Source organism: Clinocottus analis, unplaced genomic scaffold (genome assembly GCF_023055335.1).
Source record: "Clinocottus analis isolate CAN_PGR_092001 unplaced genomic scaffold, fCliAna1.0.p SCAF_5, whole genome shotgun sequence".
Classification (NCBI taxonomy): Eukaryota; Metazoa; Chordata; class Actinopteri; order Perciformes; family Cottidae; genus Clinocottus; species Clinocottus analis.
The window spans coordinates 7,044,656-7,072,116 of NW_027176207.1; the positions used below are offsets into that span (position 1 = coordinate 7,044,656).

The 27,461-nt window shown below is 40.0% G+C and overlaps 1 protein-coding gene across 2 annotated transcripts in view; it reads right to left on the bottom strand.

Moving 5' to 3' along the window:
* LOC137802228 (roundabout homolog 2-like) overlaps positions 1-27,461 on the bottom strand; it is an 81,962-nt gene that overhangs the window by 51,462 nt on the left and 3,039 nt on the right. For both annotated transcript variants that reach the window (XM_068599935.1, XM_068599934.1), the window contains exon 2: positions 25,871-26,197. In XM_068599935.1, coding sequence (XP_068456036.1) covers positions 25,871-26,197 — 327 coding nt within the window. The remainder of the gene's footprint in view (positions 1-25,870; positions 26,198-27,461) is intronic.

Sequence of the window (27,461 nt, forward strand, 5' to 3'; positions counted from 1 at the left end):
TCTTTGTTGTTCTGATTTGTGGCTTTAATTAAAGTTCCTCTAAACTGCATTGCAGTTCATGAGGGAATCTGTTTACAATGTAGGACAAAGGTAGACTGGAACTAGACTAATTTAAATGGGGGCCACCTACACAGATGACTTTTAATTAGATAGGGCCGATAATGGTGGTGTGTTTGTTGTTGTTTTGGAAAAAACACAATTCACAAATGTACAGTTATCTTCACAAAGGTCATTAGCGTTCACCTAATCTGAATCACAATCACAAGATGGCTGGCATGGTACTGTGAAACCACTAAAAGGAGGCAAAATGAATATCCATCTAAGCTGTGCTACTTCAGTCAGTGTATATTAGAGGTATTGAAAATCACACAACAGTGACTTTGTTAGCTAAAGCATGCGATTTGCAGGAAAATGTCCTTTCCTCCTGTGCCAACTAACTTCAGGATTTGTGCTTCACTTTGTAGTCCTTTCTAATCCTTAAAGGTGCTTCCAAGAGACACAGCACCTGTAGCTATATCTGCCAAGAAGCATGCATTTTCCGCCGAGGGACAGTATGATACCAGCAAGGTCTTGTAGCCTGGACAACACAGAGATACAATGGGAGTGGTAGCTGTTGAATGTGGGCCAGACCAGTAAGGCAGGGGGAGGGAAATGCATGCTGGGAAAGGGAAGCGACAACTGTGACTGGATCTTGCTTTGATGAGGAGGCATAAAAAGAAGGGAGGCTCAGTCTTCGAGGGAAGCAGGTGTGTGAGGAGGTGATAAGAACGCTATGGCATTGCACGATACACAAACACACACATGTGCAAACAAATAATAATACTCCTGCAAATACAACTTGCTGAAACCATTCACTCAACTTCAACACTAAATTTTAATGGTATCCCTTCAAATAAACTAAGCGTGCACTGGTGCACAGCCTAACTCACACCGTTTGCTCACATCATAAAAGACAGAGAATTATGGCGTGGGAAAAGAAAAAGCACAGAGTGGGATGAAGGAGATGAAAAAGGGAAAAGTGGGAGAAAGGTTGATTCAAGGAGCTAATATTTTGGTAAAGACTTTTTCAGGAGGAGAGGATGTGTGTGTTAGTTGGTGCCTACTTTACAGTAAGTGCTTGCGCGCATACATCACACACACATATATTAATGGGCGAGAGTTAACGCGTCTCTGGGGAGTTCTTTGTCTCAATGTGTGGTGTGGAACAGAGAAAAGTAATTTATGGATAAGGCTTTTTTTTCTCTTTTTTTTTGGCTGCTGTTTTTCAGAATCCATTAAGATTAATTAAGTGTTGCTAAATGCGGTGCTATAGAGTTCAGAACTCAGATACATTCTAATCATTAGCTCACAGTTTATTCAGCCAGCTTAACAGCTGCTAATAGCCTGAGTGAAGCGAGACCAGAGTGTTCTAATGGTTGGAGAACCGCGAGCGCTGCTATTGGCATGGTGGCCGGTGAGTTACTGATTGACAGTGTCTACTGTGGCGTTAATGTATAAACCATGGTAAGTGAATGTATATCCCAAGCCCACACACATCAATATAGTATGCACCTGTCCATGCTTACTAATCAAAGGCAGCAAGAGTCGAATTGAGACAGAAAGAAGGCAATTAGACACTCTCTCATCAAATATTTGATTTGTTTGGCAGGAATACTGCATTAAACAGTGGAGGGTACACAGCCAAGCACGTTCAGCCTACTTCATATCCACTGTTGTTTCAGAGAGACCTTCCACAAGCAATTAGTTCCAATCAGGGATTAATTGAGCTGACACAGAAGGAGAAGGGTGGTTTTGGAACTGTTCTGCTTTAGCGTTTGCCCTAAGTCCAATTAAAATATAATTTCATTGATTGCCGGTCTGTGCATGTGTCAGCATATGTGTGTTTGAATTCACACAATGTCTTTCATGTGTGAATTTATGCCTTACATTTCTACCATCTTTCTTCTGTTGCATGAAAACTAAAAAGCACCAAAAATCTATGTAAATATAAAAATATATACTATGGAAAGCTTCGGAACAAAGCGAGTTGGTGGACCTTGAGTTGTCAACTGCCTTCTCCAAGGTCAAGAATTTGAATAGTGGCATTTTTGCAGTGAATACAGTAGTTTTTCCCTTTTTATGCAAAGTGTTGCAGACAGACAGCCAACATAACTGATCTCCAACATCATATATATATATATATATATATATATATATATATATATATATATATATATATATATATATATATATATATATGTACATATATATATATATATATGTACATATATATATATATATATGTACATATATATATATATATATGTACATATATATATACATATATATATGTACATATATATATGTACATATATATATACATATATATATGTACATATATATATGTACATATATATATATTTAATATATATATATATATATATATATATAATATATTTGAGTGAAATAAAGCAAGGACAATAAACACAAACATCTAATTTTCATTTGTCATTCCTTAAGGATACTGATGGCAAAGACCTTGTCACCTCTGATCCATAAACCTGACACATGAATGGACAAGAGAGCTGTGCCTGACAATATGCGACTGTTTTAATAAGCTGTTCAAAGAAAGCCCTTAAAACTATTAATATAATCAGGTCAGACACTTAACCACACAATGAGCAATGACATAAATTATCTTAATAATCCACTCTTCAGCATGGAAGTTAATAAATTCAAAGACGCCTACTCATAAGTTAAACTAAATGTGTCAAGCGATGAGAATTATTTTGGTTATGTATAATATTCCCTTCTACTGAGCCTGGGCAAGATTAAAAATTAATCCATTTGAAGAACATAACTAAATATTTACAAACCTTTCTCTTTTTGTGGCACTCAACTAGTCTGGTAATAAAATAAGCTAATATTGTAAATACTTAATGAAAACATGAATTAATTTCATAAAATATGCAAAAGTGACAAGATAATGTCCATATTTGATGGTGAAAAATGTCCTTTTATGGATGACTGCACAAGACTGGATTTGTGTTATCTGAGGCCATCTGAACCAAGTTGGGAGAGAAAGCACTCTCACACAAACTTGTACCCTGAATTGCAAATTATATTAAATTAATACAGTCTGTATCACTTAAGCCATCTTTTTTTTGGACATGCTGAGCTTTTTATTTTAATCATGTCAATTCATCGGAGGGCTATAATTATGGTATGTTAATGTTGATAATGGGGATCCGTGCGTCATGATCATCTGTTACGTCATCTTTGTTTGGAACTGCAGAGGCTAAGTAAAGAATCAAGCTGGATGTGGGCTGTATTAAGCAGTAAATTAGTACTTTTAGATTCTTGACATTCTGAATTTAGTAGAGAGGGTGAACATTACATTACATGAATAAAGATTTGTCCCCACTTACCAAATTACATCAGCATTATCGTGATTTTGGATGGATTGTTATTGAAAGTCAGTCTATATTTCTTTTCTACTTTAATAAAAGACAGAAAAAATAGCATCATGTTTCCCTACATTAGAATCCTGTATTGTAACAAATAAATCATTATGGATATTGAGGCCCTTTATATGAAATATCTTTATTTATTTTTTTCATTGATCAAACCAAAAGCCATGGCCTCTGGATGATTTCTCAATAAACAATGATTGAATCCTGGTGCAATTAGCAGCCCTGCACTTTTATGTGCTAGAAAAATATCTGTCTAACTTTTTCGAAATATGAAGAACTTTCGTAAACCCTGATGTACAGCAAGAGAGCCGAACAATTATCAGGATTAAGTTTTGTACGTAATGTAATTTAAGCTGGCAAAGGATTTACCCAATTACACAAAATATATGTGGAAATGTTGCCCCATTTACAACTGACACATACAAACGCCTATTCACAACCATTTCCCTACAGATTGAACAGAGATCTTGCAGATATGGGTTTGCTTTGCAGTTCAAAAGCTGAAAAATCCACCTTCATCTTCAGCCATGTATTTTCCTCATGTCTTTTTCTTTGGCAATTGGCATTTTTACTACACAAGGAGCAAGCAGGTTACTATAACCACACCACTTAACGCCGAATCACAAACATTTCCCACTAAATAAGTGTCACACCTTAAAATACAAATTGATTATGTTAAAAGCCCCAAAAACAATGTCCCTGTGTTCATTTCATTTCATAGATGTGCAAAATAGCATCTCCACATGAATGATGAATTAAATTCTTCCTTTCAAAAGATACCAAAAAACAGCAGCACTTAAACTTATGACTCTAATATTACTTTAAGCCAGTGGTCACCAATCTTTTTGAAACCGAGATCTACTTCGAGGAACCAAATAAAACGAGGGGCTACTTGTTTGATACAAACTTCCTGAACAACAAAGTTCCACAAGTCACCTTTTAATAACAATATGTAAAGTGACTGTCTGATCACATATCAATGTTAATCATTCCTCACAATAATGATTAACAACAATTTCCACAACAATGATGGTTGGAGAAAAAAATGTTAACACTTTTTAGAAAAATTAAAATAAAGTTATATCCGTGCAAAAAAAAAACTAATATTTAGTTACTACTAAATAGCTTATTGTGGAAAGCATCAGGTTGCATCAGTATTAGTGGCTGCAGTGAGCTGCTTTCCTTTACAAATCTTTTTAAAACAGGGTTATAGATTTGATACGGACTCTCAATTAATGCTTAATGTTTAGTTGAGGTCTGTTTTCTGATGAGAGACACAACAGCAGAAAAGACCTCACGGAGATCTCATAAAAACCGGAGAGTCGCGCATGCGCAGAGCAATCTGTTAATGGCGCACGGTGAACATTTAAAATCAGCATTTCGTCTTGCGCCCCACCTGTAAAAAATATCGCCCTAGTTTGATAAATACTGACTTAAAGGAAACATGATGTTCATTTATTTTATTGACGACCACAAAGTGTGCAGGCTTTGTCACTGCGGGGCATTTTTCGGACTTTTGGAAGAATATTTCCAGAGAGGGGCTGCACGGTGGTGTAGTGGCTAGCACTGACGCCTCACAGCAAGAGGGTCTGTGGTTCGGATCCGTGGCGGGGTTCGGATACTGGTCTGGCAGGTCCTTCTGTGTGGAGTTTGCATGTTCTCCCGGTGGCAGCGTGGGTTCTCCGGCTTCCTCCCACAGTCCAAAGACATGCTGCATAGGTAAATTGGACTCTAAATTGCCCGTAGGTGTGAATGTGAGCGTGAATGGTTGTCTGTCTATATGTCTGCCCTGTGATGGACTGGCGACTTGTCCAGGGTGTACCCTGCCTTCACCCCTTGACAGCTGGGATCGGCTCCAGCACCCCGCAACCCTAACGAGGATAAGCGGTTAAGATAATGGATGGATTTCCAGAGAGTCTATATGCAAAGTCGGAAACGTAGCCTGTTGATGTTTGCCTTGACCCGCACATATATGAACTGTAAGGCGTTAAAAGTTATAGATACTAGCTTAAAATAGTGATAGCTTAAAGCAGCATATTGCCGCTCTGTCTCTTTTTTTCTGTCCACTGTGTGCGCGCCCGTGTCTGTGTGTGTGCTTATCTGTCTGCGCGCGCATCGCCGCGAAACTCCGCTGATTGCGATACAGAGAAGAGTTTTAACGGGACCATGGTCGGTTGATAAAATTATTTTGATTTTATTTTAGAGAGTGGCAGGGAAAGTCTCCGAGATTGACTGGTCGATCACGATTAACGGGTTGGCGACCACTGCTTTAAGCTATTACAATGACCTTTCATCTTGCAGTAATTTTGGCGGACAAAAGGAGTAGTGTTTCTGAGCATCAGAACGTCCTATTTTCCTGCAGCAAGGTCTGACAGTTTTGGTTCTGGCCCTCGAGCGCCCCCTTCCCCAGCAGGACTAGCACTTTGGCCTGGGCCTGCAGCAGCATGGTGTAGGCTGCCATTGGAGACTGGGGGACCAGCCAAAAAGAGGTCCGACAGCGGTTTGAGACGAAAGCCTCCTGCATGTTGTTGTATATCAAGGAATCAGGCCACGATGACAGGTATTGATTGAGTCAAGACATTAGCAACAAAATCATTGCGTTTTCATGCAATGATCAATTTAGAAATTATACGCTATTTTAACTCCAAACATGTTGTTTTTCAGACTCGTGGGGAGAAAACTGTTCTCTTTAATTCACCAAAAGTTAGCATAAGAGAGTATTTCAATTGTAAAACAAATATTTAACTTATTTATGTAATTAATCAACTGAGAAAAGTTCATGGTGATTAGTTACCTTTTTTATCCTCTTGTCTTGTCATAATATTGTAGCAAACCTGCGTCAGGGCTATTTGGCTTATTGTGTGATTTATTATTGAACAACACACAGGCGACTGTCAGCCATAGCCTACGCCAAAACAACAGAAAATACCATGAAACCTCTTAATATGCTTCACCGTAAGCTCATTCTCCCCCCGGCCCGCAACACCACCACAACCCCCCACCTCACTCGTTCTGCCAATCATAGGCACGCTCATAGCTATAATGACTGACAGGCTTCACAACTACACAGCTCATGCGACATTCACTAGCCTCTAGTCTTCTTAGCTAGAACAACTTCTTTCTGTAAACACTAACTAGGGCTGGCAAAGTTAAAACAATATAACTGATTAATCATGTGATTTTTCTGCGATTAATTGCATTATGCGCCAAATTCAATAATTAAGTAAAAACTAGTGTACAGTCCTGGCCCTGGACTGTACACTAGTTTTTATCACCGGTCCTGTTTGTGACGTTCATGGACAGGATTTCTAGGCGCAGCCGGGGGGCGGAGGAAATCCGGTTCGGGGGCCTCGGGATCGCCTCTCTGCTGTTTGCAGATGATGTGGTCTTGTTTGCTTCCTCGGACCGTGACCTCCAGCATTCGCTGGGGCGTTTTGCAGCCGAGTGTGAAGCGGCAGGGATGAGGGTTAGCGCCTCCAAATCCGAGGCCATGGTTCTGTCTTGGTGAAGAGGGAGCTGAGTCGGAAGGCGAAGCGCTCTATTTACTGATCGGTCTACGTTCCAACCCTCACCTATGGTCACGAACTCTGGGTCGTGACCGAAAGAACGAGGTCGCGGATACAAGCGGCCGAAATGAGCTTCCTCCGTAGGGTGGCCGGGCTCAGCCTTAGAGATAGGGTAAGGAGCTCGGACATCAGGAGGGAGCTTGGAGTTGAGCCGCTACTCCTTCGTATCGAAAGGAGTCAGCTGAGGTGGTTCAGGCATCTAATCCGGATGCCTCATGGACGCCTCCCATTAGAGGTTTTCCAGGCACGTGCAACTGGGAAGAGGCCCCGGGGAAGACCCAGGACACGCTGGAGGGATTATATCTCCCAGCTGGCCTGGGAACGCATCGGGGTCCCCCAGAAGCCTGGGTCGGTCTGCTGGGTGTGCTGCCACCGCGACCCAACCGGGGTCGCGGATTTTTTGCTTGGCACGGTCGGAGGACCTCGTAGATTGATCATTAAAATGAAATTTGTTAAAAATGTTTTGGCTTATTTTTTTTCACTCTCAAAGTTTGAACTTTGAGAGTGTTTAGATAAGAGAAATGTGACAAAATGTCAATGCCTATATGAGAAAAGTGTACAAAAGTGTGTGGTTAGGGGTTTTACGGCCTTAAAATATGTAGAATAATTCTAAAAAATAAAGCTGATTACTTCGCGGATTTCGTCTGTTGCAGGTTATTTTTAGAACGTATCCCCCACGATAAACAAAGGACCACTGTATTGCGCGCTTTTGTTTTAAAGCAATGTCATCAGAACAATATAACAGACCCTTGGGAGCAACAGCAAGTTAACATACATACAGATATAGTATATGAATCTGTTTTATTTGTTTTTCTGAACAGGTAAAAGAAGAAATATTTGTATTTTATTAGGGAACAACATAAACAGTGTGTTCAGTAGTTCGCCTGTGAGCGCTTTGTGAGACGGAGCGGCTCACGGCAGCACCGCTCGTTGAGAGCACAAGCTATGTAACAACACGTGCTTACTCATCAGGCTCAAGTCGGCAAGTCGTCAACACTATATGTCGTGGAGGCTACAGAAGCGATAGTGATAAGCTCCTCCCAATGCAAAAAAAAATGCAGTTAACGCATGATCAAATAATTAACACCGTTAAAGGATTGAAAAGTTAACTTGCCCAGCCCGAACACTAATACTTTAAACATGACAGGTTAACGTTACATGTCACTGAGTCTGTTACAAGACATCCTTTTTACAATACACATCTTTAAAGTAGGGTGACCAGACGTTCTCTTTTTCCTGGACAAGTCCTCTTTTCGAGACCGAAAAAATGCGTCCGGCAGGAATTCCAAAAACGTCTGGGATTTTGCCTCGTTGGATATTGGTGTTTCTTTGGGTCTTTCACAAACTAGTTATTACACCCTTACAGGTTTTGGAAACGGTATCTCCCTTACGAGTGCTCTGACTGTTGACAGAACTGTCATTGTAATCGAAACTAATTGGGGTCAGCACCAGCCCGAAATCGGCACGCCAGAAGAAACACATTGGCCCGGGTCCGGTTGCTGACTCTGCGGAGTCTCAGTATGAATGACACCCCAGAATCGGGTTGAAAAGTACTGTTTCTGTGTCATGATCTGCTTATCTTAAATCCCGCTTCACAAAGACAGAATGTTTAAATGGAGGCAGGTTTTCAGATCTTTTTTGCCGATCTCAGGATATTCTGCCTTGATTTTAGACCAGAATACCAGCAAAGTTGAAGCAGACTTTTAAGTTCAGTTTTTGACTTCAGTAGACCTTACATAGGACTTTCCAATGCCACTACTATCTATAGTCTCAAGGTTTTTACAGAGATTTGTGCAAATACCATTCATAGCTGGAGTATTTTATTTCTAAAAACATGGACAAAAGGGATATTTTTAAGGCTGTTGACAGTTAAGCCATCCAAAGAAATACCTAAAATCCCCCGAAAAAAAACTATGGACTCTAAATTGTAAACAAGACGAAACAAGAATTTTTAACCGGACTTCATGTTTATATTTCTGTTCTGGAAATGTATGCAAATCAGAACACATTTGCATAGTTAAACATAATTTCCAAAGACTTGTCATACAACAAATAGTTGCCTTAATGTCAGCAATACAATGGGGAAGTTTCACAGTGGAAGTTTTACTATTAGTTAAATTAGTGAGTGGAAGTTTTACTATTAGTTAAAATCATACATTGTACTGGGGAAGTTTCAGAGTGGAAGTTGTACATTTTACACATACACACATTCATACATTCATCCTTACTAAATCACAATAAATTGATTCACACTATTCAAATGACAATATTTGCCTCACATTAAGGTTGTATTTTGAGTTTTTTCAGGATCAATTGATACAATTGGTCATGAAATATTGCTGCAAAGAGTAATTGGGGCAATCCATTGTGGCAGCAAAGGCTGTGGAAATGTTGCATCAAAAAACGATTGGAGCCTATTGCTGAGCAGACTCAACTAAAGTTAGGTGAGTTTGTTGGATTTAAGTTATGTTTCGACATTTCTTCAGAACTGCTTTCACAAATAATTTACTGTACAGTCGAAATTTAGTCCATTCGATATTTCCAGGAAAATTGTTTGTATTAGCACTAGCCTTAACAGTGAGTAAAAGAGAGACAAAAAAAAAGACTGTCACCCTTTTGTCTTTGGTATTTGTCTAGGATCTTGATCCCAACTACAGAATACGGCAAGGCAAAAGGAACACTACCCACCATGAATGGCTTTATCCATTAGTTACAGTACGGAAGTGTGTGCTACCGAACAGGCAGAGGATGCGGAAAGGCAAAAGAAACCAACAACAGGATGGGATTCATGACCCCTTGTGACAACTGCTTCCCCACAAAACATCCATCATAGGAAATGATGAGGTCTATGTTTGTCTCTACTTTATATGCATTTCTGCACACTCTGACAGAAAGCTGTCAGCTGTGGGGCTGCAGTGATTTTCCACTGGCATCCATGGAGAAAATCCTGGTTGGATTCAGAGCTGCCTGGCTTTTCTGATGTGTAAGAGTGCTGGAGACAGGCCTAGCAGGTTTAAGCAGATTAATTAGGGTGTAGCAAAGACTGTGAAGAAATCTCTCTTCCATAGATGCTATATCCACTGACACAGCTTTGCATACCGACAAGTCCCTGAAATGTGCACACTACCCCCCGCATCTCGCTCTAACTTTCTCATAGACACACACAAATATACTGTGTGCACGCACACACACACACACACACACCCACACACACACACACACCCACACACACACACACAGGGCAAAAAGTGGAGGGCAAAAAGTCTGCCGTGGCCCCAACTCATCCTCCCTCCATTCCTCTCTCCAGGGTTAGTCCAATAATCATACCCCTCCTTCTTCCACTGAATGTGTTTATCCCCCGCTGTTTTCTCTCAACTCTGTTTTTGCTTTGTACACATTTTCCCTTGTTAGCTCATTTGCAAGGAAAATTCCATTCTATTAGGGATGATTTTCATGCCATCTCTTCGGCGGAATGGTGCTCATATAGACATGGTTGCCCATGAGGTAAATAAAAAAAAACACATCAGATGTAAAAGGCAAACAGACAAGTAGCTTCAAAAGTGGTGCAGTTTAAAATAATAAACTGATGCAACACCAATAACAATGGAAGTTGTTTCTTTTAGTAGTGGACTGCTGTTGTTCAAGAGATATGGAAAGTGGAAACCCCAACTTGTTATTCCTTTTCCACTTTCTGTAAACACCCATTATCTTCCATCTTATCTCACTGCACTGATTGATATTGAAGAAAAGACAAGGGCAGAAAATAGAAGCACCCCCCCACCCCCACCTCTCCCTGAATCCTCATCACCATCATCATTTTCATCATTACATGAAATATGACCGAGAGCATAATCCCACAATGCCGTGCAAATGTCGACGTGAGTTAGCATCAAGAAGACACAAGAGATATGTATGCATCATCTGGCCAGGAGAACATCACTTGTGGGGAGACAGCCAGAGGCCGTAAGGAGGAGAAGGGAAGAGGAGGGGGGAGAGTGAAAGAGAATAGTAGAAGGAGAGGAATAAAGGGTGCAGAACAACAGAAGGGAATTGAGAAGAATGTGAAAAGAGAGTGACGTTCAATATTTGGGAGGAAAAAGTAAGATGAAATGATTGGGATATTCACTGTAGCACAAGCAGGGACATAATACAGAGGCAATCAGAGAAAATGGAGGCGTAATATCCCAGCGCTGCATAATCTCCACAGATTCAAGCATAATGCATAATCTCCACAGGTTCAAGAATACACCATGTGCCCTAATTCTGAGCCAATTACAAAGTGTGTGCCATTTGGTTGCTTTGTATGTATGCAGTACATGGGTAAGGATTTGACTGGGATGAGCTTGCATGTGGATTTGAGGTGGGTGTCCTCTGAAGGGTGCAGACAGCTGGGGTCCCCATGCATGCACCAGCCCTCCCCTTTGCCTTCTGTATTCTCTAATGCCCTTCACTGGCCAGATTAAAGCCCAAATGACAAACGCACAAAGGCTGGAAACATCTGTTCTGGAACACACTGTCCATCCCTCCCCATGCAGAGCTCTGTTGGTCACTCCTCAGTTTCAGTCCCCATGCGGACAACATCTGCAGCAATGGACTACTGCACATTAACTACTGGAGCATGAGACCAACCTAACCCAGTAACAATGAGGGCACCATCATTTACACAGGAACACGCAAGTGCTTCATAAAACTACTTTCCACATTGTTGCCCTTCGTATAATACTTTAAACTAAAATGCCTTTTTTGACTTTCTCAATACTGTTGTTATAAACATTTAAATACAGTCAACTATTTATGATAGCCAGTGCAGTGTTTAGATCTTGCTGCTGTCCGGCGTGTGTTTCTGACTCAGTATTGATGTTGTCTTGCGCTAAATTCCCCTTGCTGGCTACTCGGCCTGGCGTATAAAGGGCTAATGCAAGAAAAAGGTAAAACAGAGGAAATGGCAAAGTGTTGTGGCCCCTACAATTGACCACATGCTGACAATGTGCAACATCCACTTAGCCGTGTTGTGTATGTTTCACATTTACACTGAAATCAGCATACAAAAACCCTTTTCCTGCCATGCATAGCAATTGTGACAGTCTCTTGCAAGACTAAAAAAAAACACTGTTTGTGAACGAAAGAGCCTTTGAGTCTTTCGCAAAAAATTTGTCTCACTGCTACTATAAAGGCAATTACACGGCATGCCATCCTGCATTGTGGTCTAGTGTAAAGTGTCTTAAAGTATGAAGTTAAGCCAGTACAGGCCCTGCAGCTCACGACATGTGCTTCCTATCACTTTTAATTCAGATAAGGGATTTTATACAGCTGCAGCCAGGGACTTAGGAGTCCTCTCAGCATACAGTAAATGGAGCATAGTAGCATTGCACATTGTCCATTAGGTGGAAGACACCGGATCGATACGAACAACCTACAAACTATATGGTATGTTTTGTAAAAAGCTCAAATACTGAGTAAATATCTAAGCTAAGGGAGTCACAGATCACAAAGTTGTTGGTTGAGGAAAATTAAGGGCACCCAATGACATGTTGCTTTGAATGTTTGGGATGAGGCAGTAATCTAGTGTGAGGGAGTATACAATGTGCTCATTGGGAAGAATGTAAAGTCCGAAAAAGGCAGGATTATGTACATGAATGAGAGATCAAAACTTATTATTTGGTGTTTAGGACAGAAAATAAAGGCATGCGTTGCAGCAGCAAAGATAGTGACCTCTTGAACACTGGCTGAGTCTGCCATCCAACTATTCTGCCCTCGCGACACCGACTGTAACTATTGCTTCCTTCACACAAACAAACATGTCAGTTGTGGATGGAATCTCATTTGCTGCCTTGTTGCAATTACACCCTGTACAACGGTGGAGAATGAATTGACACACATTGAGGTGCAGCACTTGGTGTGAAAGGCAGCGACAGGCTATTGAATGGGGCTCACTCTGTCTTGTATATAGCACTTATTTATGAAATAAACCTAACCAGGTAGAACGCATGCAAAAACACATGCTTGAGTGCATGCACTTGGATACAAGAAAGACACTACGTCCCCTGGATTTCATGAATTAATCAAGCTTCTGGATATTCTCTTTCCTTTTTACTCACTGGGGAAGTCTGATGTCACCACTTCTTGTTAATCGGAAGACACGATGGATGGAGTTGTTGACTATTCCTGGGCAAACCGATGTGATGGAGGTGAAAGAATGGGCAAACGGAAGTCTGGAGCGTGACACTTAGCAGATATAACGGCGCTTTGGCCTAGATTGGTGGAATGTTGGGTGGGTCACATGAATAATAAAACAACAACCATGCCCTTCTTACTGGCTGGTGATCAGGAAACCACTGAGGGGAATGGGCATACTCAAATCAGTGGCATAACACCATGAAAACACACAATATTTTAAAAACTGACTATAGTTTCCAGTCCAGCTTTATATGCCAGAAAGAACGAAGATACTACATTATAATTCCACCACTTGTCAATGTGCCAATGTCCTTGGGTGTTTTCTTTTTTCATTAGAAGCAAATCTGCCTGAAGATACCCTCTTACCCAAGTCAAGTCTTTATGCAGAGATTGCACATCAATCACTGCACAGCAACAATAATGAACCATTATCGCTGAGAGACACATGACTTAGCTTTGTCACAGTCACATGCACACACACACATACACACACACACACACAGACACACGCACGCACACTTGCACGCACAAACACACACACGCATGCACGCACGCACGCATGTAGTATGAGAACATGGGAATGCTAGGGGTCAATTTGAATATTACTAATGCAATTTTACCTAGCCATAATCCCTTCTGTTCATCCTAATATTGACACCCAATACAATGGTTATAAAACATGACATGTAGCTTCCAGAACACCCAGCTGCAGCGTCCGTAGATGACAGCTGCAGTAAGTTAGAGCTGTATCCCTACTTGTGTGGAGGCCTCATTCAAGGTCTGCTAATGGAGAAGCTTAAGCCAGTGCCAACTCATCTAAAAGGAGATGTATAGCCATATTTCAAACTCAAATGTTGAAACACGACTGCATTAAATTATATCCAATAATGTATTACTGTGTATAGCATCACAATATACTCCCTTGAAAGGTATCGCGTATAATGAATCATTTTATAATCCGTCATATTGAAAATGGATTGTGTGTTATGGTCGGTCTTTGCCAATTTTCAACCTAAACGTGTCCCCACAAAATACCACGATTAAATGTTTCTGTTTGTACAGCATAATTAAATTTAAATCTATGACAGAGGAGGTCATTTAAATTATTTCATTGGCTGTATTTTATTATTGCATTTTTACCACAGTCTTTCACTTTGACAAGTTAAGCATTGAAACTCAAGGCTACTCTGACAGTCAACATCTTTTTTTCTCACTAAATGAGAATCGCTGTCTGTCAGATAGGGACGGAGAAGCTGCCAGCTGAACCCTTTCACATTGTTTTGTTGGAGAATTTTCCATCTGTGGGCTGGACATCTCAGGCAGACAGGAATATTTGGTTTATTTATAACAAGGATCCTCAGTCACAGGCTGTGACAGGTGCATGGGAGCAGCTTGACCCATTATGACCTTTTAGTTTTGCCAGTGACTTCCTGCACACAACCACTGTTATACTAATGGATCGTATCGACTGCTGCTGTCATTAGACTGGACTTTACAGTGAGCACAGCCGATTTCCAGCACATCATCTTTGAATTGTGGTACTATTTCATGAATACTTTTACAATACCTTTTATCAGGCATGAAGACTCTGCAGCTTTAGTTGTGTATTTTCACACAAAGAATTGAATAGATTCAAACAATAGCCCCGGACTCCATGCTGCATTTAATACAACAGCATATCCAGGAAGGTGGACTCATTTATGAGAGCACATGAAAAAATCAAATCAACTAAGGACAACATTGAGCCATTCGATACGATTTAATCATTCGTTTTGCTCCAATGGACGATTTTCTATTTAATCAGCACTTTAGAGTTTTTCATGAAAAACTGCTGATTAACTAATATCCTTTGTTAGATTTTTTCTTTTTTCCTTGACAAACGTATCATTGCTTCTTGGTGGGGGGAGTTGGTGCATTATTGAAATTGAAATGAAAATTCAATACACTACTTTAAGGGGGGTCTTTGATTAAGTAGCAATATTATAGAGAAATATAGATTTAAATTAAAGCCAACTTAAAATTAAAGGTAACCTGCCCATGGCCAACGCATAACGTACACAATTTAAATCAAGTCAAATAATAAGAAAGTGACACAAGCACCTAAAAGCATTATCCAAGGAATGACAGTGGCCAGTTTATTTTGGTACACTTGTCAATCTAAACCAAAACAAGATCTGTTTTACAAAGCTCATCATTTTCTATTTTTGCTAACATTGTCAGAAATGTGTAAATGCAATTATACATTTATTTTTGAGTTCATGGTTAAAGGTGGTGTTGTACTGAGATTACTATATACTGTGATTATTATAATTATAATGCAATTCAAAACATTCACAACTATAACCTCAGTGCCTAAACATATCAAACATATCATTAATGTATGACAATGTCAATAAAAACACATTTGGCATCACAAAAAGTTAATGCTTGAGCCATTAATTGGCTTTTTCACTGCACAGATGTACCTAACAAAGTGGCTCCTGAATGTATAAAACCTATTTAGAAAAACACTTTAATGATATTGATTGACTCTAAAATGTAACATGTTGAACAGTAATGGAATTAACACATACAAACGGCTGATTCTTGAAAGAATTAAAGAGCTACTACAACACAGTAAAACCATTTAGTATGCCTCTTCACACCGGGCATATGTTTCTTCCAACCAACTGTAAGAAAGTGCACCAGAGCTCTTAAAGGTGTTTGCATGGCCCAATTCACACCAGATGCTAGCCCTTAGCTAACTTACCGAACCTCGTAATGCACAGACCTCCAAGGAGTGCGCATGGTCCAGTTAGCACCAGATGCTAGCCCCTTATCTTCAGCCAGAAAATATGCATAAATTTGTTCCACTTGCCTGCTCTGGCCAACTCTATATTTGCAGTGTTATAAGCCTGAGACCACCTTGAATGGAAGAATACAAATATATTATAAAGTAGTATAGTTTTATTATTGTCTTCCATTGACACAAAGACCAAAAATAACAACAAATGATGAGACACGTTGAGCTTTTCAAAAGGTTCTATGGTAATTTCATCAGCTATATTAAGATCAAATGTGCTATTACAATCAGCCCCTGCACTGGACAACAATTGCAGCAACTATGAACAACATACAAATAGTCCGTTGGGATTCCGTACTCGAACTGGAATGGGAAAACAGATGGCAATCAACTGTACATGATCATTATTATTTGACTTACTGTGCGAACTGATTAATCATCAACAACAACAACCCATTGTCGGAAGAACAGACGTCAACTCTAAACCTCCTCACGTTTTCCTCATCCTGGCAGACCGTTTAAAAAAATGAATCAGTCAAGATTAAAGACGCAGGCAACAAACAGCTCACAATTCGTCAGTTTTATAATTCATTTCAAAGGGTTTAACGCATTCTGTGTGTATCTCATGTGTTTTGTGAGACTCTCAAAGAGGGCTCTTAGTGCCCCGAGTTGGAAAAAGTTCCACTCTGAACGGATAAATGCGCTTCAGCTTTTTCTCTGCAGCCTAATCGTAAGAGCTTAGGGGGTGTCCTTTTCTACTGCACTGTCAACAACAGAAATAGAGAAAAAGGCGAGTGGTGCTTATTACTGACCACCCGAAGCAACAGTATCTGATTAAACGGACAGAACTAGCAACAGCATACACAACACACATCAAGCTAAGAGAAACATTAGTGGGGCATTTAAACCTTCGGGTGAATTTTTTGATTTGTGTTTCAGTTACTGCTGGGTTTTTGATTGCCTTAACATAGATGCTGCAAATAGTTTTGTGTACCTCGCTGGCACACACAACACGGATAGTGGATTACGTGCTGCCCAGCAACAGCAAGAAACCTCCGCTGCAACAAAGTATGCCTCAGTGTTATTGTGATCAGAGATTTAGGTTGGTAAGGATTTCATACCAATGCGATTGCCACCTAAGGCTTTTAAAGAATACTACTCTTCAAGGTATATGGACAGCTGTGCACTTCTAAATTGAGTCTGTTTGAATGGTAGTGCTTTTTAACCACACATCCAACTCAATACCCATCATTCACAGCATAGTACATGCTCATCTCAAAACTCTTCTCCATTTGTATAATTCACCTAATCATGAGGGTTAAAGCTCCTTCAATGTGCATTGAGAATTCCCATAGACTATCAAATTTCACTGACTGAATTATAATATAATTTATTTTATTGAATCATTATCACAATTATCCAGCTTTTTGTGAAACCTTTCCCGAGTGTATTTAGTTTATCAAAACACACTGACCAGAGCACTATGGAAGACACCACTTAAAAAATGTATGAAACAATTAGGTCATTCAATAAAATTAGGTCCCGTAATTTCCCTCAAAAACATTGTTGTTATATTTGAAATTCACTTTAAATGCAGACATACAATAATTCAAATGCTCTGACAAAATTTAAAAAAACGTTTTTAAAATGAGGTATCTGTGACTGTCGCAGGACTGTAGTAAGGTATCCGTTCATTTTAAATTTTGGGCCAAATCAAATGATTGGACGAACTACCTGCCTGACTCACTACCTGCCGGCCTGCCTGCACTCTCTCTGCAGTCATTGGGCGTCACCTAAGCTTTTCACAAGCTGCTAGCTCGACAGCTGTGATTACGAACAATAACTATGTTCATTAATTACATTAATTATGATACGATTACTTGCATAATGATTCTTTCAGGTGAGTGGTTTGGAGGGAGGCCTGAAGGGGTGGGCTTTCAGTAATTGCAACTTGGCGACCTTATCGCTAGATTTAGAGACTTTTAGAGCTAGTGTTGCTCGATACTTTCATTAAAAAATAGCGGCAACAATGGGCAAGTTTTTTTTTCTTTTTTTGAGCATACTCTTGCTAGTTTATCAACTCTACCAACCTTAGTTTTAAGTCAATAACTTATAATATACAAACTGCATAATAAGATGAAAAAGAATCCTGGAAAAGGAAGACAGAAAATAATGAAAACACAAACTTATCCTCAGCACATCAACAGCTAAGAAAGATCCTTTCTGATCAGCTGGGTTAACAAAACTCCATAGTCTGTACCAGCTTAACGAGAGTAAGGCAGATGAAGGCAAACAGGGGATAAATACACAGGAGGGCTGTTGGACTGGCAACAGATGGCAAAATGTGGCCAACCTATCTACCCACGGAAAACATTGACAATCTGCCTGGGAACACACAGGGCTGGCAGGCACTAACTTTGGATGCTGTCAATGGGTAAGAGTTAAATGCATGATTGATGGCAACTCGCCACTGTCCAAAACACCAGAGACTTCCCATCTAATAGAAACCCTATAGAACCTTACTGCAAGCGGTGTGCTAGATTTTCCGAATCCCTATAGCGCTAACTATGTGCTTTATAATATTAATGGCTCACCACAACCTAATTTCTGGTATCTCATCAAAAAACCCAACCGGAACCCAGGCCTGACCAAACACAAATACTCTTTAATCCACGATACACATGGTGTGTGCCAGTTTTAAATACCAAATATAGAGGTGGGAATTAATTCCTTCCATGTGATGCACTTCGGTAGAGAACACTATTTAATGCCTGGAGAAAGCACGGCTTTGGCTGTCAAATTATCTCAATTAGGCTAATGTTGTTTACTGCGTCGTCTACAGCATTGAATGGCTCAAAGGAATACCCATCACTAAAGAGAACACAGTGACAAGGAAGCAGGGAATGAAGACACGGATGACTCCTCAACTGGGCTAAGACGCAGCACAAGCAGGGGTCGTATTTAGGGAAGTTAGACAACTTAAACATTTTTGTAAATTGCACTCTAAATTAATGTTATTTTGCATATTGTGAGTGTAAGAAATGGCCATTTTTTTCCACAGCATTATACAAAATACATTTACTATCTTAGCTTATGAGTTGTAGGTTCTTCCTGAAGTTATTTGAGACCAGACTCACAATGGCGTTCTCATCTCTTTCAATATACAGTAACATAGATTATCTTAAAATTATTTCAGGTATTACAAAAATGAGTTGGTGACTAAGTCTCACAGTCTCGCAAATTACAGCTACATTTGTGAGTGCTATCAGACTTAAATGCTCATACATGGGTGGTATCTGTGCTGTTTGTTTTGATGAGTGGAATGGGAAAATGAGGAAGAGGAAACAACTCCATGTTGCCAATCACAGCTTGAATGTTGCATATTTAGTTACAAATGTAATTAGTTTACTAATTTTAAATAATGTATTTTTCCTTGTTTTGTTTTTTTTAGCAAAGAGAAATAGGGAAAACAAAATTGAAGAAAAAACTGTTGCCAACGACTGTAGCTAAGTATCATTCTTTTTTTTTTTCTCGGTCAAATTGAGTGGTTGTATAGAGCGTATTCACCTACGTGACCACAACAGGCTTTGGCGGCCATGTTAGGGTCCATGCACGGCATTGTTTTGCTGTGTTTTATGCCGCTTTTCTTAAGAAATGACTATTATATCCTGAAGGAGACACTATTTCAGTTCAAAACGGCGTGTCTTGTGATTATTGTATTGTGCCTTATTGTTGGATATGGGACTAATGATTCAGAATATGGGTTTATCAGCTCAACAAGACAAGCTATTACTTCAACTTGTCCAGCTTCTCAAATAATGCATCAAACTTACTTCGGTTACACTCGGCGTATTAGCATTAGGACTGTTCTCATGTGTTTCTGTTGATACATCGGGTTGTGGGCACGTTTCCAATGACATACTCTCGTCAGTAATCTCCTTTCGTTATTTCGCCGAGCGAAAATCAATGTCTTTCACTTGCGCAAAGGAAACTGTGGATTGGGAGAAAGCCATGAACGTGGCAACTCCGTCAGGCGATGTCGGCCTTTACTCTGTGATTCATTTCAAGGTAAAATAAAACACTAGCTACATGTGAACAGCACTTAGCACGGCCAGATAAACAGTCACTCCTGGTCCTGAATAAGTGCTGGAAGCGGCGTCATTCACTCGTCCTGGAGCCGGAGACAGCTGTGTGCGACTACGGAGAATAGTATGAACCCAGACACGGGGCGCTTAATGTTCCGACATTTGTTTTATTTGTGGTATTTACACAACAAGCATAACGCAGAAATAGTTGTTGATGTCCCATGGTCGATAGCGGAAATGAAAACTGTTTTACAGGAACGTCACCGGGCTATGTGATGATAGTAACTAGGGGTAACGGGACTCAAGCCACGCCAGCTTTCCTCCGCAACTGGTTGTAAAAAAGCAAAAAGTGAGTTAACCACATAACGTGTCGAGCGAGTAAAATCAGGGAAACAAGCGTTACGCTTTTGGTATGAATTCGGCATGAGCCTGCAGACTTTTGTACACCTTGAAACTTTCCTGTGTGTAAAAACTTGTCTCCAGTATGCAAAATTAATAGCAAAACCCATTGCCTCCCACTAGCAGCAGGCTAACTAGGTGGACCCCAAGATGGCGCGATTGAGATGATGACGTCGCGTGAATACGCTCTATGGAAAAAAAAAAAAAAACCCACCAAACACTACTTTTCTAAAAGTCTGCTATGTTAAAATGGCGTGTGTTTTTGCAGTTCAAAAGGATCTGGTGAGTCGTCTCTTCCAGCTGATTGCATCATGTTAATATCAGTAGTGAGAACCCTGTGAGGGCGCATGTCCATCCACATAGTGGCAGAAACGCATCCGCAAGGCCCTCCATCCCAGCACCCTGGCTGCATGTGTGTTTTTGTTTCTATGACAACAATATCTTGACATATCACAACTCTAACCACCCTTTGTATGATAGACGAGGGTCTGCCCTTTGCATTTTATGATCTATTAGGGCTACTCTGTGTTTTTTAGACATCGTTTTTTTTTTCTCACCATAAGCACCAACTGGAGGCTAACTAAAAGCACTAAAAGCCGGACAAAAATGTTTAAGCTCTATGAAAAAACACTGGAGGCAGCTTTGCGTTAACCCGCTAACATGTTACAACGTTAATTGCTAAATGCAATCCTGTTAGCATTGAGCTTAAAGCACTGCTATGCCTGACAGAACACGGCTGTAGACTCTTGGTTTTGTTGGATTTTATGTGACAAGCTTTTAGATATGATATTTTTCTATCATACTTTCACCTTGTGTATGCTCGGTTTGGCTCCAACTCCAAATTGTGTCATCTCCCTTTTGCTTAGTAAAGCACCAGGAGCTTGACGACAATATTTCTAACAACTCTTTTTTTTATATGCTCCTCCAAAACTGAACCTTAACGTAAGATCCACCATTAATTCCATCAATTCTTTTAACATTTCAAATAAATGTCCAATGCATTCTCTCTCATTAAAATAATTACTATGTGCAGTAAAAACACAATGCAGACATTAGATTTATCTAGCATTGTGTCTGCTCAGTTTGTTGGCTGCCTGTAACGGGGAGGGGAATTTAATTGATGATTGTCTGGCTGAGTGACTATTCTAATTCACTTAGCACAGTCAAACAGAGGGAGACTCATCTTGCACTTGAGTTTTGTACTAATGAACACCCTTGCATCCGCCACCCTTCCACCCACACCTCCCTTCAACACATCACTGTTTATGTCTTTCTGTGCCTTCTAAATAGTTTGCAGGAGCTGTTCTAATTCCATCAACAGCCACTCGCTCTGATGATTAGTGCCAGTCCACTGGTGGCCTGGAGGTCGCACAGTTGTTTGTTGACGTTGCTCTGAAGTATACTGCTCAGCTGCAGCGTCTGAATAAAAGATGTGAAAAGCGGGCTTGGTGGTTGGACGCGTGCGATCGTTAACATTGACAGGTGACGGTTGAATATTACAATTATATACTTATGAGAAACAAGTGACATGCTGCAACAGTACCAAAAAAAAAAACCAATGAGTCTTGTTTATCAAGCAAAAATACAAGACCATCTAATAATAAACAGACATGGCCTCATTTCACGAAATGGCTGATGTTATCATTTGTGTCAAATATGCACCCAACATATGCAGGAAATAAAATTTCCTCGAGTGTGAGAATACTCCAGATTTGTGCCCGTTGATGGTCTATATAAACTGATGCAGTGCATGTTCCTTTACTGACCTTGGATTAAATTTGCTAATCTGCTCGGTCTTGTTTTTTTTCTTATTATTTACAGTCTGAGAAAAACATAGTTGAGATGTTGGGTTCATTCAATCATTGTAAAAAGCAAGATACAATTTCACTGTACAAAGCACTTTTTTGGGAAATCCACCATTCTGGAAAATGTTTACAGTATGACAAATATTTAGCAAAACTGAAATAACCATGCATATGGCATTATAGTATGTCTGTCTTAATAGAGCCTGAAGTGGAATGATTAGGCATAACAAAACCAAGCTGAAGTAGAAGTTTAAGAAATAACCTCAAAACTGAAAAAACTTTAAAATACTAGCAAATGTGCAGCAAATAAAAGGGGGATGCATGTTTTAGAAAACATAAATAATATCTTAAAATGTACAAAATACTGACAGCTTTTTGAAATATTCAGCTTTTTGCCGTTTTTCCCCTTAGTCAGTTTAAAAAATCAATACAACACAAGACATACAATATGATTTTGCTGGGTTATTGTCTATTGATTATTTATCATAAACTCTACTGTGCAACGTGTCCAGAAAAGCAACTGAGTGGAAATAAGTGATGTTTTAGTCAGTCTTAGTTGATATAAAAGACAAACAGCTGTTATGAGGTATATTATTTGTTTTGGAAAGGCTGCCAGATGTAGATGTCTGGCATATCTACATAATTTACATATTACAAGCTTTGCTTCTATCTCAAACAGCTGAAGTGTTTTGCATCACATGGAATGAATAATGCCCCTTCAAATTTCAGTCAGACTAAAGCTCATAAAATGCATGAGGAACCACCAAAATTGAGCTTGTACAGCACAAATGCACCCAGGGGAGCAGCACCCATCAAATTAGCTACATTTTCTAAGCCACTGGTTAGGATACAATGCTACAGACCATTAGAACATTTGAGGATGTGTGTGGACTTTAAGGAAGCAAACCATTTTGAGCTAGTCTCACTGTCAGAGCATCCCCACAGCACTTTCATCTACCCGCTTGTTTCCACCCGCAGCATTGCATGACAACTTTGGCTGCAGCAATACTGGCAGTATTCTGCAGCCCCTGAAGGAGCCATACAAATATGCATCCCCATAGCCATGTTGTTCTGAATTAAACAAAGAAGAATAGAGGCTGCCTTAGACAAACTGTTTTTTTTTATGTAAGAGAAGCGACAGAACAAAAAACTAACTATTGACTGCCTATTTTGCACAAAAGGAGATAACATGTGACAAATTAGGTTAGTATCGCTTCTTTTCACTAAAAATCAAGACTGGAATAACTTAATTTATGGGCAAAGTTGTAAGGAAGATACCAGGGTGTAGCTTCTACATCTAGGAAGTGAACATCTAAATATATGTTGTTAGACAAGAAAACAATGCAAGTGGTGATTAAATTTGACCACTAAATTGCAACGCCTACACAGTCATTATGTTGCCATCCCGCTCTAAAGGAGACATCCCAATCAGGCAATTTAAATTTCCACAGTAGTCAAACAGCAGGTACTTGATACTGAATGTACATTGGAAATGGAGTGTTTAGGTCTGTGGTTGGTCTGCATGGTCAAGCAGCTGTGGAACACAGAGATGTATTGAAGTATGATGAGGACGCCTCTGTGCAAACACCCCAAAGGGTGTGTGTGTACATACACCCTCTTGGGATAATCATGGAGATATCTTAACAAGGCTTCAAGAACTCCTATGAAAGCTACTCTGGAGCAAAGATTCAAGTCGACTCTGATTTGGTATTTGATATTTGCACCAAAATATCTAGTTTGTTAATTGTTAATTTACCCTCCCTATGTGCTGCTGATACATAAGTAGAGTACCTCTCTTCCAACTCAAACAATATAAAACAAAAAAAGATTAGTCATTAAGAATTGCGGCTCCTACACTTACAATGATTGTGACAATTAACTCAGAAAACAAATTAAAAATGCCTTTTTTAAGCTGGAAAATACAAATGAGCTTTATTGTGTTTAAGGAGAACCACAAAATCTCCAGAAAATCACTCTGACACAGTCATTGTGTTCATAAAGCCAGCCTTTATTCAGTCAAGGGAATCCGTGGAGCGGCTATAACATTTGTCTCTTGACACTACAACGACAGTTTTGGGTCTCTGGTTTCTTCATGAGGGAGTGTTCCCATCTTAGAAAGTTTAAGTTGGTCAATGTAAATGTGACATATATATTGTATATCTAGCAATGTAGATTATGATTATCGTGAGACAGGAATACTATCTCAGCTTCGGCACAAGATAATATTCAACTGAATATAAAACACTAAAATGTCTGATTTTATACGCCAAAGCTCTATCCTGACACACGCACACACATACGCACACACGCGCACGCACACACACACACGCACACACACCCACACACACACACACACACACACACACACACACACACACACACACACATTTCTATTTACCCGGGATCTCCTTGAGCATTAGTATTTCCAGGACAGTTCACCACTATTGATTTGAGAGAAAGGAGAGGAAACAGCACCGGTAAAAGAAGACAATAGAAATATAAGTGTCTAATGTGGAAAAGGCAATAAGACAAAGGGAGGATGTGGTGCACAAAATGACACAAAGATCCCAGATAATGTCTCGACTCAGTCGCTATTGGGTTCAGGGCTCTTATCTCAGTCTTTTCTTCTTTCTTTTTTTCACTTCCTATTTCATGATTTCCCCATAAAGCCAAATACTGAATCCAGAGTGGGAGACAAATCTGCAGAAGCCACAATAGCGCGGCAAAGACCATCATTCTGGTGGGGAGAGTCCCTTCCAATTCTAGGGTCCAACAACTCCCATATTTTATGATTTAAAACCAACATCGACATAGCAATCACTGGACGGCTAAATGTTTTGTAAATTAAAAATCAAATTGCAATATAATATTTGCCTGGAATTTCCTATTTCCTGTGTGTGTACTACACGAGAAACAGAGAGCAGGGGAGACAATGCGGGTGTTTGTGTGTGCATCATGCATGTATATCTGTGTGTGCGTCCGAGCATTTGTGCGTCTTGTTCATGGCAAGAAATCAGCTCAGTTTAGCACATAATGGAAATGCGAATAGCCCAGAGCGTGTCTCTCCCACACAGGGAGAGAACTGGCTGGGAGCTGGCTGCATCTCTCCAAATACAAACAGTGAGAGGGAATGAGCTAGGTTAAAATTCTGCCCCCTTTCCTCTCTGTCCCTGGAGCGATTCACAGCTCTGCCCATACATTACTCAAACAGGTCATCCAAACAGGTCTCACCAGCAGTCTGAAACCATAATCGCACAGATATGCGCACACATGTTATGCATAAGAGTAAGCATACTCACACTCACACACACTCATGCTTATAGGTGGAAAGGTGACGTTGCTCATATTATGACAGATTGCATCTTATATATGGATCTCTCAGAACAGCAGCCCCCAACATGTTATGCTTAATTTAAGATAAACTCTACCTTTTTCAGATTCAACATCCATACTTTCCTCATGTTCACATACTCCACAAAAGGTTACCAACCTCAATACATACTGCTAAACAATGTATCCATTGGGTTGTCATGCAACACTGAGATCGTGTTGACCAGTCAAGTACCTTTGGGCCCACACGGACAGGATGAAAACTCAGACTTACATGCTACTTCGAGAGATGCGTTCCGGCTTCTGGCCTCCCCCATGTAGTTTCGGGCCAGACACACGTAGCTACCATCGTCCGGCTTGCTACGTCGTCCATGGATGATACGCAGGAAGAAAAGGGAGCCGCTGGGCAGCAGCATACGGTGGGAGCGGGGGTTATCGCGGTCTGTCTCGACGCGTTCCCCATCTTTGTACCATTCCACTGTTGGGGTTGGACGGCCCTCGGCCTTACAGTTGAGAGTGGCCGGTTCCCCTTTGGACACAATGAGATCAGAGGGGTGCTCCACTATGCGGGGAGGGGAGTCTTCCTGGCGAAGACGAGACCCTAGAAAGGAAATGAGTAAAAGTCCCTTTAAAGAAATAGTCTTAATAAATACATACACATAGATGAGGCATTGTAATTTTATTGCAGCAGCAACTGCAGTATATTTGGGAAAACTAACCATCTTGTCAGCAGGACAAAACAAAGTGTAGTGCAAAAATTGAAATGTTGCAATCAAAAATGTATGACCAAAAAAAAAACTGCCCATGAGAGGGGGTTGTTGATTGCTCATTTATATAAAGATTAAAGACAGAAATGTCCAGTCATATCGCTGCAAAGAATGTAAACGTGTATTTCCCCTGCTTTTTAAACATTAGATGTGCAAACGTTTGTAAATGTTGTGGGAAGCTAAAACTAAGTATAATTACATTACAGTCTGTGAAAGGAAAGTTGATTTGTGTTGGGTCCTTACTGGCTACGCTACATGCAGTGTTACTACACTCAGGCTCCCATATTTACTTTCACAGACAGGAGCTGAGGAGTCATAACATCTCATTACCTTTTTCATTAACACTTTCCATGAAACATTGACATCATCAAACATGTTGTCTCAGTGCGTGTAGAACAGTGACTGCTACATTGGATTTGTATCACTTAGTAATGAAATAGTGTGGATAGGCAAAGTTTACAATTCCTCCTCAAAGGTTACATTTTTATATTAACATAAATATTATTATGTGTTTGATAGTAAATGTCATTAGAATGATCCTGACTATGCTGATAAGAATAACATGGTAATTTGTGTATCAGTGACCCAGTTAATAACCCTTACATTGCACAGTCTTTCCATTTATTTGGCCACGTGTACACCTTCAGTGCTGTTCATAAATTCTACCTCTAAATGTTACAGAGGAATGACTAAAATGTAGTGGCACTCTGTTTACGGACATGACAGCATCACAACGCTCATCTGTTTCATGGTGTATGAGCATGTTATCATATCTGTGTTAAAAGGGTTTCCTTTTTTCTGTTGTGTGCATGCAAAAAAACCTAGAAAGTGATTTTTGAGTCAGTAAAACAGATTTTCTGGGCGGCCATCAGGCAATGAAATAAATAAGACATAAATAAATTAAAATGCTGTTACACGGCATCTTACCTTTTTGTCTTTGGTGGTGACAAATGATACAACTTGCAAAAGCAACCATGGTGATTGGCTGCTACACAGCAACATAAATAAAGCTACAATAATGAATAAAATTGATGTGACGGTCTATAATGTTAAGTGGTTTGTTGACAGAAAGCATTCCATTAGCTGTCGCCAACACAC